The 22,015-nt window shown below is 43.9% G+C and overlaps 1 protein-coding gene across 2 annotated transcripts in view; it reads right to left on the bottom strand.

The window, feature by feature from the left end:
- C1_1H12orf75 (chromosome 1_1 C12orf75 homolog) overlaps positions 1–22,015 on the bottom strand; it is a 319,665-nt gene that overhangs the window by 227,647 nt on the left and 70,003 nt on the right. For both annotated transcript variants that reach the window (XM_086938150.1, XM_086938159.1), the window contains exon 2: positions 14,791–14,815. In XM_086938150.1, the coding sequence (XP_086794276.1) occupies positions 14,791–14,815 (25 nt within the window). The remainder of the gene's footprint in view (positions 1–14,790; positions 14,816–22,015) is intronic.

Below are 22,015 nucleotides of genomic sequence, written 5' to 3'. Positions count from 1 at the left end.
GAGGATGATAGGATTCTGTCAGAAGTTCAGTATGGATTTCAACAGGGACTGTCTACTGTTGCTCAGGGTCTTAACTTATTTCGATATTGAGCAAATACACTGTTGCTCGTCCTGGGACCATTCACCTTGCCTTTATGGACTCGTTATCGGCTTTTGATTGCGTTAACAGGAATAAGCTCTGGCAGTCCATGAGGGCAATGGGAGTGGAGAACAGTGTTGTACATTTCTGAGAAGACCTACATAAGCCCACTAAAGCTAACGTCAGGTTTTCCTAGGATTTGCGTGTTACAAGGGATTTTATTATTAAGAAGGGAGTCCGGCAAGGTTGCATTTTGGCTTCTTTTTTATTTAACTTTTATATTAACGAAGCCAAAGCCGTCCTCATATCCAGGACTGAAAGGGGATTGCAATCACTTCTATCCGCCTTCTCTGAATTTATGTCTGAAAGGGATTTGGCAATTAACAACTCCAAATCTTACGTTATGCAAGTGGGGCATTCCGCAAAGAAGGAGATTCAAATATTCCCCGCACAAACATGTTTTCATACTTAGGGGTCCTCTTTGACGATAAGCTCAATTGGGGTCCTCTATTATTGGAAAAAAGGGACGCTGCCAGGGTGAAAGCAGCAACTTTTAAATTTGCTTCCAAATTAGGGAAGAAACCCACTGGAGCTATGTTGCATGCGTATCGGGCTAAAAGCCTGGCCATAGCTTCATATGGCAGCGAAAAATGGGGATATAATGCAGGAGAATCCCTCCAAATAGTGGAAAATGACTTTTCAAAACGCCTACTATGTGTTCCACGCGGCACATCTAATCTAGCAGTGCATGAGGAGTTGGGGGTCCCCTACGTAAATGATGTACTTTCTTTGCGACCACTGATATGTTGGTTAAAATGTTGGTTGAATCCAGATCTCCCTTTGACCTACGTAATTATAAAAGATTGTATGTCCCTTGATAACTCAGCGCGTATTAAATGGCTGAGGTACGTTAAGTCAAGTTTTGGTAGGTTAGGGCGGGGAGACCCATTTACTAATCCCGAATGTATCACCAAGAGAGTTGTGGAGGAAATCAAAACTACCTTCCTGGCAGAAAGGAACTTTGATAGAGAAGCTAAGGAGGTACAGAAACCAAGTGTGCGGACATACATAATGCTTAAAATACCACCAAGAGCAGAGCCATATCTGGTGGGGTCATTGTCCACGCATGAGAAATTCAAATTAACCAGGTTTCGTCTGAACCTTTTTCACCTTTTGCTTGCCAGACCCAAAAGCTTTACTAAAAGTAGAGTGGCAGCTCCCTGCGGCTGCGACAGAAAGTCTCCACAGGATATGCTGCATTTTATGTTTTTATGTCAATTGTATGAATTTCCTCGTAAACACTATCTAGTACCTATTATAAGGCTCGTCCTGCATTGGTGTACCTTCAATTACTGAAAGAGGACTGTTTATTTTTTATAGTGGGATTTTTAAAAGCAACTGTTAATTCCTTGAATTATATGGATTTGTAACAAGTTTTCCTCAGGCTTTTAAAATTTACATTGTTCTATAGCGCAGAAAGGGGGGGGCGGCAGAGGCGCCGACTTGGACGCAATGGTGTAGAAATATGGATATGCTACTGGTGATTGAGCGTGCAGTATACAAACAAAGGGCGAACGTGGAATGGAGTTTGGCTGCCATGGAATCGATATCGGGGGGATCTGTGTGAACCGCTACCGGAGGAGGACGTAGATAGTTCAGAAGATGAAGAAGAAGTGGATTAGATGACTGAGTGGAGGGACAATGGCAATGGTGTGGTGGTAACACGAGGGTGGGTGTAGAGCTTAGCTGATCGTACGGGGCCCTATGAACTGTGAGACACAAAAGAAGTGCTGTGATTGTCCTGCCGAGGTAGAGTCTAGAACTTGGAGTGCTGTAATGTATGTTGCATATTGGAACTATTGAGTCACAAGTTGAGTTTTGATTGTATTTAAAAAATAAAAATAAAAAAAAGTAAGATGGACTTAGATTTTTCATAAGTTTTGCCATGCTTTCTGCTTTATGGTTGTTAAAATTGATGCTGAAACGTAAGTGGGCGGCTGGAAGGAAATGTATCTTGTATAAAAGTATTGAATAATTAGTAGCCGGCCTCCGGGTTGTAGGCAAATGCTGTGTACACTGAGCAGATGTAAATAAAGTCTTACGTCAAAAAAATAAAAATTAAATTGTTCTTCGTGTTCTGGATATTATTCTAACAATGCACTGACACCTGTACTGTTTTTATGATGTGTAACTTTTATGGTTTGTATTATAAACCGAATAAAGTTTTCTATTGATTGACACTGAAGATAATTTACAGTATACCTCTTCAATTAGCACTTGTCTAAATATATGTGGAGGATGAGATTCCCGTTGTGGTTGGCAACTAAAAATAGGAAAGGAATTGTGTGGAACTCCACGTCATGATTCCACTTTATGCAATTGAATTTCTCCCCCAACCCCCCCCCCCCCCAACCCTCCCGCCACTCCCGGAAAAAGATGTCACCATTGTTCCAAAATGTTGCCTGTAAGATCGTAAATCCATGTCGTCTTAAGAGTTTATGCCCTAATGTCCACATCGTTATTGATCCCATCAATTTACGGTTATTTTTACTGTTTTCTGTGGCTTGTCCTGTGTAGATTACCTACATGCTTTACACTACTTCCTGTAAGGCATGTTCCAGAGTATCCTGGTCCAGCTTTTCTAGTTTAATACTAATGTGATAAGCCAAATGTGACAGATGCTGAGCAGCATGGTACAATTAGATCTTGGTAAGATGAATGTCCCCCAATGCAGTTGTTGCATATTGACAGGCCTGAGTCTTGGTGGACCCTCTCCCAGATCTAATGTTTAATCAGTGGATTAATTTATTGAAGATGGATTTTTGGTGCTTTGAATGGGAGCATACTGAGCATGTAATTGAAATGAGAGCTTTTACCATCTTATTGCTTGTACTGCTCCCTATATGGAAAACATGCTCCACTTCTCATTTGCTCAAACACCACATCGAAGTTACCTTTAGTCACCCTCTGAAAGTTGCAACTGATTGCATGTCCCAGATATTTAATTTCATTCTGTAACCATCCGATTGGCGGCTCAGACCCAGCTGGTCGTTGTGTATCGTGTTAATGGCAAGTGCAAAAAGAATAATTCATGGATTGAATGCAGAATAATACCATACATTCACCCCAGTACAGAGTTCTGGGCCTAAATTCATCGTTGTTATGCTCACCATGCCATTCCAGTTTGGACCCAGCCATATGCAAATCAGTCTTGACCCAGCTCCCCATGGGAACAGTTCAGCCCGAACTGCCAGGCTAGGTCCTCCCTGGACTGGAAACAAGGATCCTAGGACTTGGTTGGGGTTTTCAGCCCTCATCAGCCAGAATAGCTCGACTCCAGTGGCATGGAGAGCACAGGACCCACGTCTGGGCATACCCGGCCCACTCAGGGTGATAAATGCAAAAAGAACAATTGATGAACAGAATGCAAAACAATGTCATACATTCACCCCAGTACAGAGATCTTGGGCCTAAATCCATTGTTTTTTGCTCACCATGCCATTCCAGTTTGGACACAGCCATATTCAAATCAGTCCTGACCCTGCGCCCCATGGGAACAGTCCAACCCAAACTGCATGGTTGTTGGCAAAGCCTCACTCTTAGTCCAGTTGATTTTGTATCCAGAGAATGGAGCCAAAGCTTAAATTGTGTCCATTAGTGCAGAGATAGATGTTTCTGGAAAGGTCATTCTCTCACCTGCTGTTGGGACACTCTGTTATTGCTTCTTACCTGCTGTGTGAGAACACTCGCCGCTGCCTGCTACAGGACGGGGTGCTGACCCAGAGGGGAAAAGCTGTTTGGGCTCCCTACCACCGCCCACCACGCAGAGATTTCAGACGGGGACTACATCTCCCAGATGCCCCTAGTGTCGCGGATCACCGTGTCACACTCCAGCGCCAGGAGGTGCTTAAATCTAGCTAAGCCCTCCCGCAGTGCGGGACGGGCACGGGCGTGCCCGGGCGCTGCCCAGGGCAAAGGCGGGCCCATCTACGCCAGTCAGAGCCCGGAGGAGGCTGGGCTGGGCCACACCTCTGACTTTTATCCTACTTTCTCGATCAACCCCGAACTGTAAGTTGTGGACCGGTGTATTTGGGGCTTGTAGTTGAACGGGGAGTTTGTTGAAATTGGGCAGAGGCATATAGGTCACCACTATTAGTAAAAAGAAGGTGGGGGACAGGGTGGTGGGCACTTTAGATGCTTTTCTTAACCGGGCTAAGTCTGTCCTAATTCATGAAATTCAGGCCACGGAGCGTAGGCTCTCCCTTGAACCCTTACCCTTGAGGGGTGGCTCTTTGCCTAGTGCTCAGTTACCCCTGGTACAGATGACTGAAGAGCTAGGAACATCTAGTGACACAACCCCCCCAACCTAACAAGTGTTATGCCCACGCCCACAGCCCGAGTCCCTTGCTAATCCAGGATAGTTCAAATAGCCCCACTATGGTAACAACTAGGAGAAGGAAAGCTCCAGGGGGGACAGGAATCGAACCACCTACAAAATAAAGGAAAGGCCGGGGTATAACCAAACAATCCACTCAGTCTGCCATTACGGAATCTAGTGGAGTGTATGTGTTTGGAAACTAGGGGGAAAATACTTCGGGTCCTAATTCCGTAGGGCAACCAAAAATTGTGCTCAACCAGGATGAATTATGCTCCTCATTGGGAAAACAGTTGGCTGTTCTTATTGACCCCATACTTCAGCGACTTGACTCAGTGGATGCTAGGCTAAACAAGATCGAACAATGCCTAGCTTGTAGTGCCCAAAGGGATAGGGAGCAACCTTCCGCGCACGCAATTGTGAGGGCACAAACTAGTCCACTTGGGGTAGTACATGATACTCGAGGGTTAGGGTTCCAAAATGCTCAAAGTAGTGCTGAGAGGGTAGCATCATTGAAAAGCTCAGTCCGCCCTTCCCACACTAGTGCTAAAAAGGGTAATGTACTTTCCTAGACACAGCAGTCTGGGGTAATGCCTACTGATAATAGAAGACAAGCCGAGCGAGACCCAGAAGGGGAACAGGCCACGTTACCAAGCCTTCACCTCCCGCCAGAAGCCAGCCCCTACACGGTTATCCTAGCGAATGTACCTCCACTCCCGACAGGAACACATGAGCATTGGTCAACACTTAAAAATAAGCCCATACATTTTTTAAGTAAGAAGATTGGGATTCGCCATGAACTCTTTGACGAATTTAAAATGGTTCGCCGTGTTAACTGGGTAGGCCATTCGCACAAATCACTGGTTGGTGACTGTGTGGTTTTAAGTCTTAGGTCCCCTCCCTTACTTCGTCATATTCTTGAGCTGGCTGGGCAGTTTCCACCTGCTGCAGAGGAAATAAGATTACTCCCACTCAGGTTTTTCTATAATCGCTGGACCATACCCAATAATAGGGTTGTAAGGGCCCAATAAGGATCCTTTAATAGGCTAGACCTTCATATCCAGACTAGCAACAGTTTTGAATTGTTGTCTACCATTGAAGATATAGACTGACTGGGAGGGAGTGTCACTGATAAGCTGACAATAGACAGACAGGTCAATATGATGGCACTAGAGAATCCTCTAAGCAATATTACTAGTCGACAGGGAAGTTGGTCTTTCCCTCCCCGGGGAACATTGATAAGCGTTTTAGGGTGTTCAAGCACAGGAAGTGTATGGTGGGCTGATCCTATTAATCTTGACACTCATCCTCATACAATTACGTGCACCCCAGACAACTTGCCATCTAGGGTATCTAAACACAAATAAGATATGGACCTCCGTTGGGAATAGTGGCCCAGTCCTCTCGTATCAGGCCCTGATATTATCTTCCTAGAATATTGCAGGCCTTGAAGCGAAATCTGCGTTACCGGAATGGTGCAAGTTTATAGAGGGCACGGACGTTTGGGCATTCCAGGAGACATGGTCTATAGAAGGAGGTTTTCATGTAGGGTACTTAAACTTCTTTAAAGCAGCTATAAGGGTCGAAAGAGGTAGGCCTGTAGGAGGTTTGACTTGTTGGGTTCGCCAATCTGAGGGTGTAATGATTAATGAGGTTTATATGGATAGCCCTGATATGTTGGCCTTAAGGGTTAGTTCTAAAAAGGGCTTTGATATAACCATTTACAACGTGTACGCGAGGGGTCAACCTTGTGGCAGGAGTTCAAGTGTTATCGCAACTCTAGAAAACCACCTGGTCCAGGATGTTAGCACTAGTAGACAGATCATTGCAGGTGATTTCAATACCACCTTCAAACCCCTGGGCCTAGATGACGGAAGGCTTACCGAAGATGTAGATGCAGTTTGGGGGATTCACCCCTTGGACCTCACTCCCATTAGGAAATGGTCTGAGGCTGCCCTCCAATTAAAGGGGCTGTGCTTGGAGCGGGGCATGAGGGCGCTTAATGGCAGGACAAAGTCCGATAAACATGGTGTAGAGACCTTTGATAATGGTAGGTCAAAAAGCCGAATTGACTAGATTTTGGTCAGTGTGGACCTTTGGCCGCTAGTCTTGGATATTGTAGTACAGGGTAGACCAGAAAGTGACCATAATCTCTTGGTTTGTAAATTAGACGACATAACGGGGTGGAATCCCCTTCCGATGGACAAGACTATGGAAACGATTGGTGGTCGGCTGTTCCCCTTTTACCTGCTTCTATCCCCTCTCAGCAGCAGTCCGACCCATATGCACTCGAGGACTGGCCATGTGAACGGGACGGATGGGAAACCATTAAAGAAAAGAACCCTGGCTCCTTTAATTGGGGTTTCGACTATGACGAGACTCCTCCCCATTCAGACGTCATCGCGTCAGGTTCACAAAATGAGGGAGGAACCAGGAAGTGGTCGGACAGCGTTTCCCGGGAGGTGGAGGAAGGAGACGGAGAGCGGAGGAGTGAAGAGAAGCCGAATAATAAGGACGAAGAAGACTAGGAGGACCGTGTACAAGAGACTGGAGTCGTCCTCGACAAGCCAGGAGGTCAACGATTCTACGATTCACCCCGCCACGCTCCTGCGGGAGGAGTGTGGCTTAACAAGGTACAGGGCACAGTTAGCGGGATGGGTGGGACAGCGCTTCCAACCTACCGAATAATAGCCCTACTGTATATATGTAAAGACCTCTGTACAGTCTACGACCGTTCCCCGCCACGAGCACTGGAACACATCCCACTACTCAGTATATAGCACTCTCACTTGTGAACTTGGTTTCCCTCACTCCCGGCCCTTATAGTTATTCAAACCAGACACCCCCCTAACCCCTTTCTTTGTTTCTTCCTTTGTGGTGCCTATCCATGACGAAGTGCCATTACCAGCTCGCGCTGCCGGATATAATCTGGAGTCCCCAAGGAACACCAAGATGGAGCCAGCTGTGTTTGTCCGAGAAAGACTAACGAGCAGGAGAAGAAAGGCTTACATAAAAATAAAACCATCTTTGAAATCGTTACTCAAAGTCTCTGACTCAGTGACTCCTACCCCTGTCGTCCCCAGCCGACCCTTACAGACAATAAAAGCTTTTACTGTTCTCCAACGTTGAAAGATGTTGGTTGTCCCAATATTTTAACTACTTCTAATGATTTAAGAAGGGTTTGTTGGCCGCGGATAGCTACTAATGAAAGAGATGTGATGCAGATTAGGGACATGGTATCAAATTCCTTGGATAAACTCGAGGCCTGCGAGTCCTTGGAAGTGCTTAATGCCACTATACTGTGAGTACATACAGATTTATTTAATGGGCTGAAAGGTTTTTTTGTTAAAAATAATCTGCGTAAAAAGATTAATTTGCCGAAACCAAGATCATGGTTCAATAATAAGTGCAGAACTGCTCATAAGGGTCTGGTTGAAGCAATAAAATCAAAGTCTCAAGACACAATCAAGCAGTGTAGATCCAATTATAAATCAGTGGTAAGACAAGCCAAGGGAGAATGGGACGAGGACCGCTGGAGGGATTTACTAAATGCTTGCCAGGGGAGAAACATGGTTACATTCTGGGAACTACTTAAGTGGGGGAACAGCCCGCACGCTAAAATCCCGGGAAATCATGTTGAGCCACAGCACTGGGTTTCCTTTTTTGAGGCACAGTTTAGGGCACCGCATTGCATCACAGAAGTTGCCCTGCCTATCCAAGTTGACAGTCCACTGGTGTTTACAAATGGAGAGGTGGAATCTGCCCTGAAAACAATTCCGAGTGGCAAGGAGCCAGGCCCTGACTGTATTCCTGCAGATTTATTCAAGCAGGATTTAGAGTTATGGGTCCCATACATCAGGCTCTTAATAATGCCATTGCCCAAGGTTCCCCGATCCCTCCATCCTGGTCCAGAGCAGAGATTATACCAATATTCAAGAAGGGAGATCGCTCTGCTCCGGCCAATTATAGGCCCATTAGTTTAATTGACGCCATGCAAAAGATCGTTGCGCAATTGATCTTGGGAAGGATACAGGGATGGTTGATGGAGGAGGACATTTTGTCACCCTCACAGGCAGGATTTAGGTCTCACGTAGGCACCCTCGATCAAGCCTTCAGATTTGGCATGATCTTCTGGAAGGAGGTCTTTTTAGGAGGTGGTTTGATCTTTGCTGCATTTGTGGACTTAAAATCCGCATTCGATCTTGTCCCAAGTGCAAGGCTGTGGGAGATTTTAATTAAAATGGGGATGCCAAAGGAGTTGGTTGCCATATTAGTTAAATTGCACAAACATACAAATGCACAGGTACGATGGGGAAAACCAGGCGAGGTTACGGAAAAATTCGAGGTGAACAAAGGGGGCCGTCAGGGGTGTGTGCTGGCTCCCACTGTTTTCTATATTCATTAACGGGGTGGTCCAGAACTTTGCCAACTACCCAACGGATGCCTCAATATTGGCCGGCATCAAGGTGCCCCTCCACATGTTTGCAGACACCTTGATAATATCAAAAACAAGACAGGGATTACAACTGGCCCTGTCACGGTTTGAGGTGTTCTGCCTCGAGCAGGAGTTGGTTGTTAATGTAGGGAAAACCAAGTTCATGGTGCTCCATGTGTCTAAGCCAGTAAAAGCACGTGTCCTTGTGGATGGTGAACCCCTGGAGCAGACCGATGTTTTCACCTACTTGGGTGTCACCTTTAATGATAAACTGAGCTAGAATCCCCAAATAGATATGCTGGCACTAAAACATGCTCAGTTAGCTGATTTTGCTTAAGGAACATAGCTTGTCCCTCTCTAGGCCTATTGCTCCGATTGTTAATATTTACACGTCTAAAATCTGTCCAGCAATTCTTTATGGAGCCGAACTCTGGGGTTTCACTAACCTATCCCCCCTCTACACAGCCCAGAATAAATTCATGAGATCTATAGTGGGTCTACCCCAATCTACTCCTAGAATCCGACTGCTCTACGATCTTGGCGGTCATGCATTGGAAGATGTTGCCCACTACAGACCACAGGCATTCTGGAGACGGCTCTGGACAACTCCAAAGCTTCACTCATATGCCAGGGCCATGCGGGAAGTTAGGGGACTAAGCCACTCCCATAAGATCCCATGGTTTTCTGGTGTCAAATCCCTGCTAATTGACATGGGGATGAGGAATCTTTGGGATCATCCAGAGACAGCAGTATTTCCATCTAAAAAGTTGTTCAAAGCAGCATACTGGGAGTCGATCAAAGTGAAGCGATTCTCCAGCCTTGTTAATCCGTCATTGTCAAGAGATTACCTTGGTATTAGGCATGAACCCCATTTGGAGGCCTATATGGATCTAGTAATGAAACGTTTAGATCGCAAACTATACCATCAGTTAAGGGTTGGAACCTTGCCGTTGCAGTGGCTTACTAGTAATTGGGGTACTACCACTAGTAATAAGTGCCAGTATTGTAAAGATCAGATAGAAGATATAGACCACTTCCTATTTGTTTGCCCGGTTTATCATAAGCCGAGAAGTACATGATTGAAACCCATGGGTAAGCTTATGGGTACTAGTTCAGCAATGGTGGCAAAGAGATTGTTGTAAACCGACCCTAAACAATATGTAGTCATAGGAATTGCTAAGTTCCTGAGTTGGGCATGGGTCTTGCGTGCAAAAACAGGAGGGCAAAGTAACATGTAAGGTCCCCGATTCCATACATATACCGCACCTCATGTGTTTTTTTTTTAAATAGCTTTTAGCTATGACATTAATGTATGATCCAAGTTTTTTGCTGGGATAAAAACATTTAATTTTTTTATTGATTTTAATAATGTTATTGTATATGTATGTATTTATTAAGGAGATGGAGTAGTAACTTAATTTATATTTGTATAAACTTGGATTACATTTAATGGATGCCTCTTGTAATAATGTATTTTTTGATTATCTTGTATTTTAATGATGAAGAATCGCAATAAAGACTTATGAATGGCAATGTAGTGTAAAGTGTATATCGCCAATGTACAGCATTAGTAGAATGGTTCCGTCCAGACTATGACATTAATGGTTTGAAAGCATTGAATTGCAATTACTAAAGGTTCTAACACCAGGAGAAAGAGTAGGAGTGACAGGGAACATTCCTGGCTGGTGTCTCTCTGAATAAAGAACAGGTCTGATTGGAAGCCACCGTTATGAACTACTGCCATCGGGGTCTTTAAAATCCATATTACCATTTCGATAAAGGCTTAACCAGACCAATTCTACTCATGAAGCATAAAATGCACTACCATGCTACTCAATCAAAAGCTTTTTCAAAATCATGGAAGGAGGACACTTTTTTGTCTTCTCAGGGCATAACTAACACTGGTGCAGCGGCATCAGGACTCAGAGCGGCTCATTGAACCCTGATAATTGCCAAGGTTTACTACTCCAACACCAGTCTAGGGGGCCATTTTCCTCGATTGCACCAGGGCCAATGGCATCCTTACTATGCTACCCTTACCCTGCAGTCGAGAGCACCGTAGTAGATGCAGGCGCATACGCAAGTGATTCTGGGAAGTCCGGCAAAGGACAAATCCAGTATAGTCCTTGTGTAACTCAACTGAATTACCCGTTTAAGTCTGTTCATTAAGCCCTTTGTAAGGATTTTAACATCCATGTTTATTATTGAAATAGGTTTGGTTTGCACAGTACAGCGGGTCCTACCCTGGTTTTGGAATGAGTGCGATTATGGCTCTATTAAAGTCAGCATGAAATCCTGCCTTTTCTTTGGTCACTCAACACCTTTCTTTGGAGAAGGGTTAGGAAGCCATGCTGTATATTTATGAAATCACATCAGGAAGTCATTCTTTCCCCGCGATTTCCCATCTTGCATTGCCTTCATCAAATCTGGGATGTCTTTGTTCATCATTTCTCCATTTAACCCTTCTCGGAGTGCTTCAGCTGATTGTATGATGGGCAGATTAGTTGTGAAAACCTTTTTGGCAGTTTAGTCTACTGTTGCGTCAGAGGTATATTAAAAAAATAAAAGTAAAATCCGGAAAATTCCTTAGTAATGGCCCTCCGACAGGTGAGCTGTAAGCCATTTTCATTGTAGATCTCTGGAATAGTGGATTTCGAGTCTTTGCTTCAAATGTAGAATGAGAAACCTGCCTGCTTTTTTACCATGTTCGTAATGGTGTCATTTGAAACAACATAAGCTTTTTCAGCCTGTAATGGAAGTAAGGTGTTCAGTTCACCTTTCTTCAATGTGGTGGCATTAAGTTTGCTTTCGTTGATGCTATTCGAAAGGTCTTCTTTAGTTCTATTATCTCTGCTTCAATTTCTATGTGTGGGTGAAGCTATTGAGAGGTTGCTTGTCATTTTGCCTACAATATACACTTCCCCTGCTGCCCACAGTTTGTACAAATTACACTGTAGGTTTCTTCAATCCTAAGTATTCCTGCAAGTAGCTTTCTTTTTTACCTTCAAAAAGGGATCCCACCACATCCATTCTCCAGATTTTATCACATGGGACATCAACCGAAGATCTAGCTGCAGAGTGACAGGAGCATTGCCAGAAACTCAGCTTTTGGCTATTGCATATTCGGTGACCTTTGATAGTAACCTGGTATGTACCAGTCAGTAGTCAATTCTGGACTCCATTCTATGTGGACAGGATAGAAAAGTGTACACCCTATGGTGTCCATGTTTCCAGGGGGTAGAGAAGACCGTGATCAGTCAAGTGGTCCTTCAGAAATACTTTGTCAGCTTCTAGGGCTTGAATGACCAGAGCAGTCAAGAACCGGGTCAATGGAGTGGTTCCAGTTACCCTTAGCTACCACGGTTGCTTTACCCTACCGATATGAGCAGCCAGTGTCATTTATCATTGCCACATGCAGCTCTGCTCGTAGCTCTCACTCCTAGGCAATGTCTAACGGCCTGAGGCTTGTGCGCTCTGGCCGGACTCTGCCGCCCCAAATCGCTTAGGGCAGTTGTTCTTAAACTATGGTCTTAGGACCCCCAGAGGACCATGAGCCCTATTCTAAATATTAAAGTTGATTGGTCAAAATTATCAAATATTATACAGATAGAGTAAAATTGAAATGTTTCTTTATTGAAATGTTTCTTTATTTGATGTGAACAAAAGAATTCAATATTTGAGAAATCAATTGGTGTTTACTTATTTCTATATTTTTGTGTATTGGTTTGAGGTTCAAATTTCAGAAATTACTTATGCCGGGGTTTCCTGGCTTTCAATAATTATTCAGTGCGATCCATATTAGTCAAATGTTTAAGCATTGCTGGCTCTGGGTCATTCACTGTACACAAGGGAGACTTCCAATCAATTCTAAAATAAAATGGGGCCACTGAAGCTATAATTTCCCCAGTAATGGAGTAGTTGACCACAGAGCTCTCTAGGGGCCAGCCGTCTTCATTGCAGCCATGCTCCACCCTTGATAACTTTAGCTTTACATTCAATGCAACATACACTTGGTTGTGGAAAGCTTTTTTCCATATGACCATCTTAGGTCTCCATTATGCTTATGGCACACTACTGGATTGTTTACCATGATCCGTATGAACTCGGAGATCATTTTTGCTGGCAGCCAGCCGATCCACCTACAATCTCTATGCTCTTGGGTGAAATCAAAGGCGCGCAATGACAATTTATTCCATAGTTTTAGTGCAACAATTAACCTGCCCCACAAAAACATTAATTGAAACCGCAAAAAAAAAAAATATGAAATAAAAAAAGAAGTCATCTGTTAAGCTGATCCCTGTTCATGTTCAAAAGATGATCGACTTCTTAAGAATCAACTTGAGCAGTGCTTGAAGGAGGTATTTCTATGACGAACACTTTATTTTTCAAACACAAACAAATAGTAACCTTTTAGGTTAAAAGACGTCCCTACAGCAAAATAGGCATGTCTAATCAAAAAGTACAGAAATGTTACAAATAGTAAAATACTGTATCAAAGTGTAAATATGTGTACTTGTGTGTGAATAGAGCACAACAGAAGAAAAACAGAACCAGACAAATATTTAACTCTGTTTATTTTTGCTCGCCTTTTGAGACGTTTTTCACTGCAACCTTAACTCAAATAGTACTCTACTTCCACCCCGTCAACATTGTCGTTAGCAATAACAAGTAATTTACTGAAGAAGCAAACTGTCCCATTGAGACACGGAGATTAAAGTATTGGGCTAGAGTTTTTGGAGTTCAATGGGTATCGGCAACTAGAAAGGAAATGGCGCTCACATTGTCTTTTTTTCATCCCATCTCTTCTTGTGCATTGTGATGCTGCAGCAGCAGCAGCGGCAATAGCTCAAGGTTGTGTGAAACCTCCTTTTCTTATGCTCTTCATTCCTTATGTTCCTGGTTGTCTTTTGGTAAAGAGTTGGAGTGATGGGGCCAGGCCAGCCTAAAAACTAAACGCATCCTTTGCAAAACTTTCAAACAAGTCCCACACTGGAGGTATCTGCAACTAGAATGAGACCAAAGGGGAACGTTTGAGTCATGACGGCCACTCCAACTCTGAAAGCAACCCCTTAGACTGTGAAAATGCCAGAGTGTGCAATGGCCAATTCAGCTCGGCACGGGTCAGATATGTTGGTTGACCTAACATGGAAGTTGCCCTCTTGCTGGCTTACTGATACGTGGTACAGGGCAGCAGATATGCTTCCACAGAATGTTTGCGCTATCTGAGTGACAAGTAAACAAATGGGAAAAAACACATTTCTCCAACTAGTTTTCTTGGTCAATGCCAGAGAAAGCCCACACTCAAATTGTTTTGTGACAGAGCTTTTTCATCTCAGTAGATTAGTGTTTGGAAAGCTATTCATGGTATCAGTAGACAGTGCGATACAGATCATACATTTTTATCTATTCCTTTTCAACCAGTGGGGCAGGATTTCTCCCCCCCTCTGACCTACAGTCCTGCATTTAAAACATCTAGCTGAAGCCCCTTTCCAAAGAGCCTGGAAGAGTTTGTAGGCACTCTTGTTTTAGCTATGGACTAATCAGGATCATCAATACTTACCAGCCTCCCACCCACCCCCCTCTCCAGGTTAGCTAGATGCAAAGAATACATGCCTGACCTTAGGAGCCCAAAATGTAATCGCCTGCATTATTTGACAATACATCCGTAAACAGTATGTATCACGGACCAACTATCATTGACTCCATGACAGTGTCAAAAATAGTTAACTATAATTTTTTGCACACCACTAAAAAAATACACATTTAAATATTAATCCAAAACAATGTAGCTCACGTTTGCCCCTCATGTGTTTAATTTGTCTCCCTAAAAAATAAATCTTAAAACAAGTGCTAACGGTCAAATATTTCACAAAATTAACAACTTCAAATTGTAGTACTTACATATCTTTAGCTGCATCCGTAGCTCCTAAAATCAAAAGGCACAACATTCTAAATAATTATAGAAGAATGAGAAAAACATTCTAAATTTAAGAAAAAAACTATTTTTTATTGTTAATCAATAATAGTTCATGATGTATATTTGGCAGTGAAGATACACACAAAACTAAACAAAACAGCAAATGCTCTGACTTTTCATCCCACTGTGTAGAAAGCTTGGTGCATTCTATACACATAGATAAAGCATTCAGATGCCGGTAGAATGTCTTTTGACCTACAACCATTGCGAAAATACACATAGTTTACACAGTGTATGCTTGCAATTCCTGTGAGTAACAGACAATTGACTTTTTGCATTTTACACAATGTAGATGAATTTGTAAAATCTCATGAATGGGCAAGAAAAAACAAAAAGGTGATCATGGACTGTAATAACCTTATATCCTTCAATAGAATCCTATCTAAAAGCCATTAAAACTTTCCTTTTTCAAACATTAGCTGGTGAAGGGCTCTGAAGTTGGATCATGACGAGTTGCTGCTCTTTAGTTGCTGCCAAAGGCGCGGAGATACTCCTCCGGGAGTCGATTCGCAGCGCCATAAAAACTTGCAAATAAAATAAAATAAAATAAATCTATTTCGGGTATTGAAGCAGCACTCATTCACTCAGCCAATCATTTATCGTGTCCATTAATAACAACTGGCACAGTATACACCTTATAAAAATCAAAAAAATGAATGATCTACAAATACTTTAAAGTTCTAGTGATGGAGCAATGTTTCACACGTAAAGGGACTTGCTTGTATTCAGCCCTCTCAAAAATAGTATTAATGTACTAACTAACATGTTTTGTCATATTAATATTGCATTACACGACATTTATATATCTAGGGGAAGCTCGACAATGTGCTTTTACTAACTATAATCCGCTTGCATTAAAATGGCTGTTGCTATGCAGGATTTTCTACTGGGCATGCGTCTGTCACACTCACGTGACATGCTTGGTGGAAAAACTTTAGCTTCTGTGCACTAGAACCAAGATGGCTGTTCTGTGTCCTAACGTGCAAGAAGCTTGCATCACTGCTTTGCTAAGCTGTTTGTTTTGCCTAACCTTTAATGCAATAGTTTAAATAAAATAATGGGAATAAAGTAGAAAAAAGTGGTGTACAGTGCATTCCTTCTATTCTGAGTCTATAAAACGGTTTCTTTTCTATTCCTGCATGTATCGTATTTGGGCCTAAATGTACCTCTGAACTCCATCTTGGAGAGACTGCGCCTGTGCGAAAGAAACCCCAAGCCACTGAAGCTGTGGCATCGAAACAGTGCCAAATCTGACATGGACTAAGAAACTATGAAAAGCGACCTCCTCACCCTGCCAAAGGAAGCTGAATTAAATAAAACGTTAAATGTCTTATTGTTACATTCACTACCGGGCGGAATAAAAAGTACATGGGAAGATAAAGTAATGGGATGGAACATTTAAATACATGATTGACAAGTTGCCTCATAACAATATGGTGTGATGACTTCTCGTCCCTTGTCCAATAAAATTGTGGGATTCACACATTTGCAACATTTGGGGGTGGTACACTGACCTGGAAAATAGTATAACTAGAGTAGGCTTAGCTAGTTAGATTGTCCGACTTGTCCGAATAGCTGACCTGTCACTGACCCAATGCACTCAATAGGTGATCGAGAGCAGAGGTGCCGGCGGAGCAAGCTGTCAGAAGATTCGATATCCCAAATGGGGTTCTGGGAAGGAGTTTGATGACCCAATCGGGGTTCGGCTGTTAACTGCACTTAGCTGTGGGTGCCGGTCTTAGCCTGTGGTGGTCCTGTCCTGATCCAACTTGGTCAGTAACCTCTCCTGATTCTGATCTGCACCTGATCTTTCTCGCTGGCACCTGCACTTTGGAATTCTTATCTTTTGTCTCAGCCTGTGCCCAGGGTTGGTTAACACACCATTCTAGGTAACTATTATATGTGTTTTGACCTACCGTCCCCCTCTATCTATGCCCAACTTTCCTGCTCAGTTTGGTGACCTCATTTCTCAGCTCACCATCAACAACTCTAATATTTTGGTTTTGGGCGATTTTAATTATTGGCCCTCGGACACCCACGAATCCCCCAGCTCACTGGCCTTCTCAGACCTCATGTCAGGCCTGAATTGCATTCAGCATATTCATTCGCCCACGCATATAAAAGGGCACATCCTAGATCAGGTGTGGACATCCGGTTTGGACATATCCGCCATTCGCGTTCTGCCATGTTTATGGTCAGACCATTTTTTAATCACATTTACATTAGGGATACCCAGGCTTACCATCAAGCCTCGAGAGACAAACTTTCTGGCCCGCAACTGGAATAGGTCAGACTTAAACACTTTTCATTCTATTCTTAGCTCCTCAGTCCCCTCTACCTCTGATCTACCTGGCTCTATTGACACTCAGTCATTCAACCTTACCCGTTGGCTCACTTCTGCTGCCGATGTAGTAGCTCCCTTAAAACTAGTCAGAGCCAGACGCTGCCATGACGCTCAAAGGTGGTTCACCGAGGACCTAAGAGCTCTTAAATTAGGCCTCCGCCAATCAGAACGACGATGGCGCCGAGGGTACTCCCCTGAGAATAAGGAGGTATTTTCCTCTTTACTCAAAAACTATAAAACCGCTATAGCCCTGGCCAAATCTACTTATTTTTCAAATAAAATTATGGACTCCACAAATAAGTCAAAGGACATATTTGCTATTGTAGAAGAACTATCCAACCCAGCCAGACTTACACCAGGGCCACTCCCCTCCCAAGCCCTGTGCGATTCCCTGAACGAATTTTTTATCGAAAAAATAGCAAAAATTCAATCCAGTATTGCTGCCCACACTTCGCCTGTTCACCCCCTAACTACTGAGCCCCCTAAATACTCCAATTCTCACACTCTCACTGCTATTCCTCCTATCTCGACGGTCATTTTCTCCTCGCTTCTGCACAAAATTTCCTCTGGTTCTCCTCGTGATTGCTGCCCTCCCTCGGTCCTTCGAGCTGCCTTCATCTCCTGCCCCGAGCCCCCCCTGGCCCTCATTAACAACTCTTTGGCCACCGGGGTAGTTCCGTGTTCCTTTAAACAGGCCGAGGTGGTTGCCATTATAAAAAAACCTTCGGCAGATCCCTCCATTCTGAGCAATTACCGTCCTATATCCCTTCTTCCCTTCCACAGCAAAGTCTTGGAATCGCACGTTACCCACACACTCAGTTCCTTCATCGAGGACTCGTGTGTTTTAGATTCTAAACAGGCAGGGTTTAGACCTGCGCATTCCACGGAGGCTGTCATTCTCTCCGTGCTGGACGAACTGCGCAGAGGGGCTGATGTTAACACCCGACAAGCCCTTGTCCTTCTGGACCTATCGGCCGCTTTCGACACGGTCGACCATGGGATCCTGGTCGACCGTGTCGGAGAGGCCGGCATCCGAGGGACTGCTCTTGACTGGGTTCAGTCCTTCCTGACGGAACGACAACAAGCTGTCAGGCTGTCTCAGTTCTCCGCCACTCAGGTTGAGTTGTCCTGTGGTGTCCCCCAGGGCTCTTCACTATCCCCTCTCCTTTTTAATTTGTATTTAGCTCCGTTACTCCGTGCTCTCCGCGGGTTGAGCGTTACTGCGTTCAACTACGCGGACGATATTCAATTGATTTTCAATATTGACTCTTCCGAGGATTCCATCTCTACTTTCCAAAACACACTCTGCTTTATCAGTGACTGGATGAGCCTAAACCATCTGAAGCTTAACCCCGACAAGACTGAACTGATTCTTGTCGGGGGAGCCTCCAACCCCTGGCAACCTTCCATCTGGCCTGCCAGCCTTGGAAACCCTCCCTCTCCAGTCAACTCTGCCAAAAGTCTAGGTGTCATTATTAGTAATGACCTCTCTATGACTCCCCAGATTAGTGCAGTGGTGTCCGCCAGCCACTTCCAACTCAGGAAACTCCGGAAAATATCTCGCCTACTTACTACCGAAGCGCTCACGTTAGCACTCCTGGCGTTAGTGATCAGTCGACTCGACTATGCTAACGCGTTGTACGTCGGCATCCCTGAGTATCAACAGAGAAGACTCCAGCTGATACAAAATCAGGCTGCCGCCTGATTTTCCACCAGCCAAAAGATCAGCATGTCCGCCCACTTTTAAAGAGTCTTCACTGGCTGCCGATATCCGCCCGCTGCAAATTTAAGTTGGGCTGCACTATCTTCAAGTCTCTCTCTGGTTTAGGTCCCTCTTTTATTTCCTCCCTTCTCCATTCTTATACCCCGTCCCGCAACTTACGTTCATCTCAAATGGCCCTGCTATCCGTCCCCAGGTTCAAGAGGAAAAAACACGGGGGCCTGAGGTTTTCTCTTCTGGCTCCATCCCTCTGGAACTCCCTCCCACTCTCCCTTAGACTTGCACCTTCATACTCTGGTTTCAGATCACTTCTTAAAACCTACCTTTTCACTATCTCATACCTTTAGATCCTGTCTCACATCTTTTTCTTTTCAGCACGCCCCAGCACAGCGCCAAGAAACCTAATGGTGTTAGCCGCGCTTTACAAATTTTTTTCAAATCAAATCAAATCAAACTATAAAGTGTGGGTTTGTCATTGTACTGTTTTACCTTTTCCCTACCCACCCTTTGTCTAAATGCTTAATGATATTTTCTTTTCAAATCATTTGCATATGTTGTTCTAATCTACATCATTCTAAATAGAACAGGAAATTATTGATTTCATGGTTTTTCTAACTTTTAAAGATTTACTTAGATAAAAGAACTTAAATTGGTCTCGAGTTTGTGGTTATTTATGAAATGCTAAATGTTATTATACTACCTATTAGCTTGCTAACTCCCTTGATCCTTTAGGACTGTAGGTATCGGTGGCTTGGATTGGTAAGACAAATGGTATAGATCCCGAATGGTAAAATGTAAAAGTTGAGTGTAAGTTTACCTGTTTAAATATATACTTCGTTTTATGGGCCCAGGTGAGTATGTTGAGCAGGTGAGCTTGCGCTCTATCACTAGTTATAAAAGAATATAAGACGTACCATGATATTTTGTAATCTAGCAAAACAAAATATGTGTAGGGGTAGGCCCTTGTTCCACTAGGAAGGACTGTTTTTTTTTTTTTTAATGGCAGTATGCAAACTGTTTAGAAACTGGCCAATCAGTGCGAGACCCATCAGCCTACGAGTCCTTCAGCAGTAGGTTCAAGCTTCTTTACACAGAGATACCCTATGCTAAAATCATTGGTCTCAGTAGAACAAGATGTGCGGTTAAAAATAGACCGCAACATAGTAAATGGAGCATGGATTTAGACCGAATGTCAAAGAACCTGCAACTCCACCTGCTGTCCAGGTTTACCCCATTGAGCATGCTTTACTGTATCTGCAGGGTCATTAATCTAGCACATAACATTGAACATTTGCTTAGGGCCTCTTTTAGATACGACTGCATCATGGTTGTTTTGGAAAAGGTTGCAATTAAGCTTTCATAAGATGCATCCTGAATGATCTCCACGTTTGTTTTTCGTAAAATGATCAACTCCTGTTTTTTCAAAATTGACTTTAATGCCATTGCTTCTATGAACAAAGAGACCACTAACTCTAGGTTAACCATTAGGTCATTGCCCACTTTGAGAAATTGGATTGTTAGTTGACTGGGGTGTGAGCCCTGGTCAAGCAACAGCCACAATCCCTTACAAGTTGAACCATAAAAATTCAGTACATTAACCTGTGCCTAGAGTAGCTTTATTATTATTATTATATTTTTCTTATATAGCGCCAGAATCGACCCCCGAAGGGGTATCTCCGCGCTTGCCTTGGGAACCCGTCCTGGTTTTTCCCTGTGAGATAGCCCCTACAGGGCATCCCCAAGGTGAAAGCCAGGCATCCCGCCGCGGGGGGGCCGTTGTGGAGATTAAGCAAGCTTAATGCCCAGAGTTGCAGAGTGTGAACCCATGATTAGGTCAGGCACCGAAGCGAGAATTGTCAAGTCCGTGGACATTTGAGCTCAACACCCTGCCGTGTCGGGAATCGAACCCTGGTCCCGGGTCTGACCTCTGCTTCAGGGTCTGCTTGGCACAAAAAGCAGTCAAACTTCACTTAGAGGCAAAATGTAAAGTATTTATGCCGCACACAAACAGTGATAACGTGCAAACACAACACAAGAAAAATCCCCCACTAATTTAGAAAAAATTATCACATTTGAATAAATTTGTCACCAAAATTAGAAAAATTCCACCAGTAGAACTGGAGTTATGAATTTGTAAAGGTTTTTGTAAAAACTAGCTCATAAAAGATCAAAGTGCCAACCACTGACATTTAGACCCATGAGACCGGGTCAAGGTTGAAAAATGTTGAAGCGTGTTTCAGATAGAAAAAGAGGACTGGGTCCGGTCAGTGCTTACCTTCGGACGTAAAAAAAATTCAGAGAAAAGTGTTCTCAGAAGGAAAAGTTATGCGGGGTAACGCTACAGTTGTCGTCCAAGGCGGGACAGTCATCGTCTGATGTCATTGGGTCGAAGCTGCTGTGAAAAAGTTTGGACTTAGTCCCTGAAAGGAAAGCGAAAATCTCCAGAGGGACAAGGCTGATAACTGCAGCCGAAGACAGTAACAAGAGGCCACTGGAAAAGTATTTGCTCCTGCAGAGAAGTAGGTGTAACTGCAGCAAATGATGGACGGAATGCTGAATGGTTCAAACATTCTCCCCAGTCAAGAGATCTGGGGGATCTAGGTTAAATCCATTGTTCTTTTGCTCACTACGCCTCCCCAGTTTGGACCCAGCCACATGCAAATCAGTCTTGACCCTGTGCCTCATGGGAACAGTACAGACCGAACTGCCAAGACAGTTCCTCCCTGGACCAGAAACAAGCATCCTGGGACCAGTTTTGGGGTATGTCACCCTTCATCAGCCAGGCTAGCTTGAATCTAGTGGCACAGTGAGCGAGGGACCCACGTCTGGGCATACCCGTCCCACTTAGGGCAAAACGTGTAAGTGAAACAAGTGATGGACGGAATGCTGAATGATTCAAACATTCTCCCTCAGTCAAGAGCTCTGGGTTTAATCCATTGTTCTTTTGCCCACTACGCCACCCCAGTTTGAACTGGAATGTTCCATGCTTCAGCCGGACCGGACTGGAAAAGAGAAGCGGAGACAGAGGTCATGGAAAAAGGTAAGATTTTCAACTCGCCACCACTGTTCCCTACCGGCTGCCACC

The sequence above is a fragment of the Lissotriton vulgaris genome, chromosome 1_1 (assembly GCF_964263255.1).
Source record: "Lissotriton vulgaris chromosome 1_1, aLisVul1.2, whole genome shotgun sequence".
NCBI lineage: Eukaryota > Metazoa > Chordata > Amphibia > Caudata > Salamandridae > Lissotriton > Lissotriton vulgaris.
This window is presented reverse-complemented; position numbering and strand designations above follow the sequence as displayed.